The 8035-nt window shown below is 43.6% G+C and overlaps 1 protein-coding gene across 3 annotated transcripts in view; it reads left to right on the plus strand.

The window, feature by feature from the left end:
- The first annotated feature begins 898 nt into the window (after positions 1 to 898).
- The window catches only part of pkd1a (polycystic kidney disease 1a), a 74940-nt gene continuing 67803 nt past the window's right edge, over positions 899 to 8035 (plus strand). For 2 of the 3 annotated variants that reach the window (XM_083522705.1, XM_083522703.1), the window contains exon 1: positions 899 to 1590. In XM_083522705.1, coding sequence (XP_083378831.1) covers positions 1307 to 1590 — 284 coding nt within the window. In that variant the 5' untranslated portion in view covers positions 899 to 1306. The remainder of the gene's footprint in view (positions 1591 to 8035) is intronic. The other variant, XM_083522704.1, reaches the window with a different exon arrangement.

Here is an 8035-nt window from a genome sequence, read left to right on the forward strand (position 1 = left end):
GGAATTCAGACTAATTCTACTTACTTCCAATGGAATTCAGACTAATCCTTCTCAGTTCTCAAAACAGGACGTTGGATGTGAAGGCAATGAAAACATTTTCAAAGCATTCGATGTGGCTCAACAGTTACCGCTGGTTTAGGAGTTGAAGAGAGACTAGTGCTAGCTGGTGAGGTAGCCGTGTCAGCTTTAACGGGAGGAATCGGGCAGCGTAGTACATTAAGCTACGATGGTCAGTCCTGTTCCCTCACAATATGCAGCTGGAAATCTTCATAAACGTTCTGTAACGGGTCACAAGGAGGTGCAAAAGAAAAATATGCTAATCAAATGTTTATTTTTTCTGTCAAACAGCTTCCCAGTACAGTGGTCAATCCCCCTGTTCCAAAAAGGCCACGGAACATCTAGATCACTTCCAAAGGAATTCTAAACAAACATGTTCACTACCAAATTCACTCAGACCAGCTGCTCACCTCCAGTGAAACTGTGCAACTAAATCCTGCTCTATTCCAAAGGAATTCTGAGCAATCCTGCTTTCTTCTAAAGGAATTCTGGCCGATCCTGCTCAGTTCCAAAGGAATTCAGACCAATCCTGCTCATTCCCAGACTAAAGACTAAGACCAATCCTTCTCACTTCCAAAGAAATTCAGACCAATCCGGTTCACTCAAAGAAATTCAGACCAGGAGGAGGATGAGAAAAATAAGAAGGGCTAACGATGAAATGGATGAGGAAGAAGAAGAACTTAATAGGAAGATGTAAAGAGCTGATAAAAAGCAGGAAAGGTTTTGTGGAAAAGGAGGAGGAGGAGGAAGAATGCACTGTGCACAGAAATATTTTTATTTATTAGTAAAACCTAAAACTTTCCTGCACACATGATGTGAGAGAAGTTTTTATGAGACTTTTTCTACTCAACATCTCCTCTGATGGAGAATCCGGAAACTGCAGAGCTCGCGCTTCAGGAGGAGAAGAAGGAGGAGGAGGAGGAGGAGGAGGAAGTTCTGGTGGAACTTTTTGGATTTTGAAACGTGTGTGTGTTTTTTTTTCCTCCCTGAAGCAGAACAGTCAGTTCCGTTAACCGTGCAGCAGAGGGGGGACGTCATCAGCGCTCGAGCTCGGGGTTATAAAGAAAAAGAAAAGAAAAGGAAAAGAAAAACAACAAAGTAGCACAGATAAAGGAGGAAAGAAGAAGGTGGGGGCGCGCATGTAGGAGAAGAAGTTCTCGTTTCCCGTGAAAGTTTCTCTTATGGAAAAGCGAGAACTTTTCTTCCTCTCGCGCGCGCCGAGGAGCTGTTGCGCGATGTGACCGGAGCTATGAGGTGTAGGAATGGACAGACGCGCTCCAGGCGAGAACATGGCGTCGTCTGTTTCTTCTCCGAGCTCGCGCCGCCGCTGCTCTTCTTTGGGCTACTCGGTGTCGCGGCGGCGGCGGTGGCGGTGGCGGCGGGTGGGGAGGACGCGGGCCGCGCGTGCGGCCCTCCGTGTCCAGGGAACTGCTCGTGCGCGGTGCTGAGAGCGCATTGCGTGGTGAACTGCTCGGGCCGCGGGCTGGAGTGGAGCCCCTCCGCCACCGAGCTGCCCACCGACACCAACATACTGTGAGTGATGCGTGTGTGTGTGCGCGCGCGCGCGCGTGGTCCTGGATTTGTGCAGCGGATTTCTTTATACTGATGGGATTCCTGTTATAAAAGTCTCGCACCGTTACACGCACGCGCACAAACACACACGTTTATTTTTTTTTCTCCCCCCCCCCTCCTTCTAATTCCTTTCTTTCTTTCTTTCTTTCTCTCTCTCCTCTCCTTTACTCTCTTTGGAGAAAAAAAGTCGTTCAAGTCACGTGCCTCATTTATGCGTCACAACATTCATGTTTTTTTGTTTCTCTTGTTGGCTGCTCGATTTGATATATATATATATATAAAATATAGATATGAGGTGGTATCAAAAAGTTTCAAGACTTTTCAAGGCTCTGTTTATAAGAAAGTACTTTTTTAAATCTATGTTTACACACCATCACCTTTAAATTAGTCCCCTTGCACTGCAGTACAGCGTTCCCAACGTTCCTGCCATCTGAAATGTGTCCTGGAAGTTCTCTTTTCGAAGCGTGTCAGACATTCAGATTAAAAAACTGCAGACGTGGTCAGAATAACACTAGTTGCACAGCTTCCGATGTCTTGTTTTGGCACACTGACTTATGAAGGTCGGTGCATCCTGTGACTTTGTGTGCAGCCCTGTGCTGCCATCTATTGGCATGTTGCAGAACTAGTCGATAGTTTTTGCCTTTTTGACCGTTTTTAACCTCAACATGATAAATGTGTTATAAAACTCTATCAAGCCCAGCATGAAAAGCACAATTCATGTGTGCGGAGAGGTCAATCCACGAGGCCCCACACACACACACACACACACACACACACACACACACACACACTTACACACTCTCCCGCACACGATAGCACGCGTGGCTCTGAGAGAACATTGCGTTCTCGGGTGCGTGCCGCATGTGTTATCGATTTTCCTCCTCTCAGCTCCGCCTCATTCCGCACCGAGGGAAGAACCGCTGGACTTTCCAGCTGTTGTGTAGAGCTCACTGCAGCATCTGTATGCACGGGTGCAGCTCGGATCGTCTGCCGGGCGTCGATGCTTTCGTCTCGTCCGTCGTGCGATGTGGGGACTAATATTACTTCCATGTCCGTGAGATTTGACGTCTGTTCCAAATCCTTATAATAACCGAATAACCTGGGGCTTCGTTTGTAAAATGGTTTGGAAGATATGGAAGATCTCCTGCTATAGAGCTCCAAGCCTATTGAACATCTTTTAGTAGGGTTGGACCCCCCCAGGTCTCCTTACCTCACCTCCATCAGTACCTGACTTTACTCACACCTTTGTGGTGGAATGAATTTCACTCCAGCACACTTTAAAAATCTAGAAAATCTTCCCAGAAGAGTGGAGCTTATTATAAGAGTAAATGTGGAGGCTCGAAAAAAGAAGCACTCGTACTTGCAGATAACTGAATAATCACCCGATAGTTTTTTAGATGGATACCTGATTAAAAAAAAAACGTAACAAATGTAAGATAGTACTGAACTTTATTACAACATAAAAACAAAAACAGTACTGAATCATAAAAACGGGTGAAAATGACAAATATGCATATATAAATTACTAAATATAACGACAATGAATAAAATATAAATGATAAATTTAATATAGCGTTCTCTATGCCACGCGGCGTCTAACGTGTAAAAATATGCAGCACTTGGCATCAGTGATTCGGCCCCCTAGAGGCCGTTCTCGTAATGATAGCGGACCTTCTCAGCCGCTCCAGCAACCGACGCAACCCGGAAAAACTATCGGTATGGATTTAAATAGTTCTAGCAATCAACTTTCGGTGCAGATTCATCGGTTTCTCCGATTAATTTACAGTGCATGTTGTAGCAGCTGTAACCAATCACAGTCTCGTTTTTCCTTTCTTTCTTTCTTTTTTAAAAATGTATAAAAAAAAGATGATTTTCTCTGACACTGAAAACACTTTCCATGAAGAAACATCCCATTAGGATCCCTCCACTCTTCTGGGAAGATGTTCCACTAGATTTTAGAGGGTGTTTATGGATATTTGTGCCACAAAAGGTGACCCGATACTTGTAGTTTTTAACACATGACTGGAGGTAATGATTTTTAGAAGAAACATGGTTTTCGGGTTGCTTTGTAAAAATGTGTTGCTTGGGTCCTTAGATAAATGATAACATTTTGGTCAATCCAGACAGTGACAGTCACAGTGAGATCCTGAACACACACACACACACACACACACACACACACACATTCTCAGAGGGGGTCTTGTTTGGTTATTGCTGGTTATTCAATAAACTCATCTATTTAGCCCAGTCTTTACACACACACACACACACACACACACACACACACACACACACACACACACAGTAGCTTTAGGTTCAGCTGGACTTCTCTGTATCCTTCCCTTCCTCACTCTACACTACAAACTCTTTCATTTCATTTTTATCATTCGGACAAGATCTAAAGCTCTTATAATAACTTTTACTCTTCAGATGCAGATTTTGTGGAGATTTTATGGAGATTCATTAAACCACAAGTGTATTAGTGAAGTCAGGTACTGATGTAGGTGAGGTGAGGAGGCCTGGGGTGCAGTCAGCATAAAAACCTTTGTAATGTAGTGTTGGAGCACTATAGCAGGAGATCTTCCACCTTGTCCATCCCATGGTAAGCAGATATTTATGGAGCTGGCTTTGTGCACACGGGCATTTTCATATCTTCTAGTTGAAGTGAATGGAAAATATCATGCTGCCGCATCCAACAACGTCTAATACAATTGTGTGCCAATGTTGTGTGAAGAAGAACCAAATCTGGTTCTTACTGTAGGTTAGGATCTGTTTTTAACAATCTCATTCTTGGTTAGTTCCAGTTTATAAAGATTTCTTATTTTGGTTAGTTCCCACTCATTGAAAATTCTTATTCTTGGTTAGTCCCTGCCTTTGAAGTTCTCATTCTTGGTTAGTCCCTGCCATTGAAGTTCTAACTCTTGTTTAGTTCCAGTTTTTAAGGTTCTTCATTTTGGTTAGTTACTGACTTAAAAGTTTTCACTCTTGGTTAGTCCCAGGCTTTAAGGATAACAGGCCTGGTTGGTCCCAGGCTTTAAGGATATCAGGCCTGGTTGGTCTCAGGCTTTAAGGATAACAGGCCTGGTTGGTCCCAGGCTTTAAGGATATCAGGCCTGGTTGGTCTCAGGCTTTAAGGATATCAGGCCTGGTTGGTCTCAGGCTTAAAGGATATCAGGCCTGGTTAGTCCCAGGCTTTAAGGATATCAGGTTTGGTTGGTCCCAGGCATTACTAGCTAGTCCATTTCTTTAAAGTTCTCAGGCTTGGTTAGTCCCAGGCTTTAAGGATATCAGGCCTGGTTAGTCCCATGCTTTAAGGATCTCAGGCTTGGTTAATCCCAGGCTTTAAGGATATCAGTCTTGGTTAATCTCAGGCTTTAAGGATATCAGGCTTGGTTAGTCCCAGGCTTTAAAGATATCAGGCTTGGTTAGTCCCAGGCATTACTAGCTAGTCCATTTCTTTAAAGTTCTCAGGCTTGGTTAGTCCCAGGCTTTAAGGATATCAGGCCTGGTTAGTCCCAGGCTTTAAGGATATCAGGCTTGGTTAATCCCAGGCTTTAAGGATATCAGGCTTTGTTAGTCCCAGGCATTACTGGCTAGTCCCATTCTTTAAAGTTCTCAGGCTTGGTTAGTCCATGGCTTTAAGGTTATAACTCTTCATTACTCTGAGGCTTTAAGGTTATTAATCTTGTTTAGTCTCTGACTTTATTGGTTAGTCCCAGGCTTTAAGGTTCTCAGGCTTCCAGTCCGGCTTAATCCAATCATTAATACCACACTTTTGGTTTGAAGCAGTTGTAAGTGTGAAGGTCTTTAAAGCACTTCAAGTTTCTTCGCCTCAACTGTAATAATTGCACTTATTATCTCGTCTGATCACGTCTTTATTATAACAGTCGTCAGCTCTGTTTCATTCCACCTCAGCCTTCCTTTCTCTTTCTTTTCTCCTCTCTGGCTCATTTTCCATCTCTCTCTCTCTCTCTCTCTCTCTCTCTCTCTCTCTCTCTCTCTCTCTCTCTCTCTCTCTCTCTCTCTCTTTTTTTTTTCTCTCTTTTCTTTACAAGGATTTTATGTTTCTGCAGCATTCCAGTTTTTTCACAGTTCTGGTTTGATCCAGTTGCTACTGCTCTGTACTGGTGTTATTGGTTTTTCCCAGCTCGGGCCTCTTAGCCTTCTGTTCAGGCTCCCAGAATTCACCGGGGACGTTCTATTACCCACAATCCTCCGGGGCTTGGCCACACCAGGCCATGAGAATGCTGTTTATGAAAGAGAGGGAGAGAAAGAGAGAGAGAAAGAGAGAGCATGAGGAAAGAAAAAGGGAGCGAGAGAGAGTACACAGTGTTAACTTTGGAGTGAGTGTGTGTGTGTGTGTGTGTGTGTGTGTGTGTGTGTGTGTGTGTGTGTGTGTGTGTGTGTGTGTGTGTTTTACAAGCTGTTTCAGACCAAACTCACCGGCCATATGCGGAGGAGGCGGTTTGTTTTGTTGCCATGGCGATGTGCTGTAATGACATCACCCCTAACCCGGATGAACGGACGTTCCAGAAAGTCATAAGGACGGAGAGAAGGAGAGAATGAGAGAAAGACAGAGAGAGAGAGAGAGAGAGAGAGAGAGAGAGAGAGAGAGAGTTAACCTGAGGCCAGATGCACATTTAGAGCCTGGAGAAGGTTTTGAGGAGCATCTGATCACAGTTTTATTCTGACGGATCTTTAACTTTATTTTTGTATAACTGCAGCAACAAAACATAATACATAACTTTATGCAAATCTGGAGTGGAATGAGATTCGTCGTCTGATTTGTTCAAAACGTAGAACTATTTGCCCCGCCCATTGAAGTTACTATGGCAACCAGTATTAGGAACGCCTACTTCATAGTACAGTACCCGCTGTGTTCTTACAGCACGGATACACTACAGATAAAGGAGAGAAAAAGAGAAGAAGGAAAAGGAGAGAGAAAAATGGGGGTACAAGGAGAGAGATTGAGAGAAAGTCAGAGAGAGAGAGAGAGAGAGAGAGAGAGAGAGAGAGAGAGAGAGAGAGAGAGAGAGAGGAAAAGGAAGAGAGTAAGAGAGAGAAAGAAAAGAGAAAGAGTCATGGAGAGAAAGGAGAAGCATTTTCCACTTGTTTCTCTCACACTAATGGACAGATGTGGGGGCCATGATTTCATTGAACATCTGTAGTGTAAAAAAACAACCAGATGTTTAAATACTGATCAACACAAATCAATTAGTCGCTCCATAAAGCAGTTCATTTGTTATTTATACAAGGTTTTATTTTGTCTTATATTGTGTTTTAAACATGCAGTGGTGTGTGTGTGTGTGTGTGTGTGTGTGTGTGTGTGTGTGTGTGTGTGTGTGAGACAAAACACAACTCAGGACATGTGAATATTTATTAATATATTTCTCTCATTAATTTTTTCCCTCCATCATTTATTTCTTTATCATTTGGGCTACACACACACACACACACACACACACACACACACACACACACACACACACACACACACACACTGTACTGTACTGTACTGTACAAAGAGGCTTTTGTCAGTCTGACTGCTGGATAGGTTTCAAAAAATATAGAACGACTCCTGTGTGTGTGTGTGTGTGTGTGTGTGTGTGTGTGTGTGTGTGTGTGTGTACGAGATATTGAGATGTATATAGATGGAGGGAAATAGAGAGATGAGAGAGATGTTGAGTTTTAGTGATGGAGGGTGAGATGGTGGAAGATGGAAAATGATGGTGGGAGATGTTGAGAGATGTGGAGATGGAAAATAAGTGAAAGAAAGATTGAGAAAGAATGAGTGAGAGAGAGAGAGAGAGAGAGAGAGAGAGAGAGAGAGAGAGAGAGAGAGAGAGAGAGAGAGAGAGAGAGATGAGTGCTGCTCTTCACCACATAAGTGAAGACTGAATGAGTGAATATTGACTCAGTGAATTGGTGTTTTATCAGTAAATGACATTTATGCAGTCAATATGCAGCTGTGTGTGTGTGTGTGTGTGTGTGTGTGTGTGTGTGTGTGTGTGTGTGTGTGTTACTATTTTGATAGCTGGACAGTAGTTTGTGTTGTGACACACACCACTTTACATAATCTCTATTCACTTTTACACACACACACACACACACACACACACACACACACACACACACACACACACACACACACAAATTAAGCACAAGGACATGAGGGTCAATTTCAGGCTGAAGTGTTTAAGTCTCCTCCTCCTCCACTTCTCCTCCCCCTCTCAGTCCCCTCCTCCTCTTTTCCTTCCCTCATTCTCCTCCTTCTCTTTCCTCCTCCTCCTCCTCCTCATCTTTTCCTCCCTTAATTCTCCCCCTCCTCTTCTCCCCTCATTATCCTCCTCCTCTTTTCCTTCTTCTCCTCCTCCTCTTTTTATTCCCTCATTCTCCACCTCCTCTA

Source organism: Silurus aristotelis (assembly GCF_946808225.1).
Source record: "Silurus aristotelis genome assembly, chromosome: 20".
Classification (NCBI taxonomy): domain Eukaryota; kingdom Metazoa; phylum Chordata; class Actinopteri; order Siluriformes; family Siluridae; genus Silurus; species Silurus aristotelis.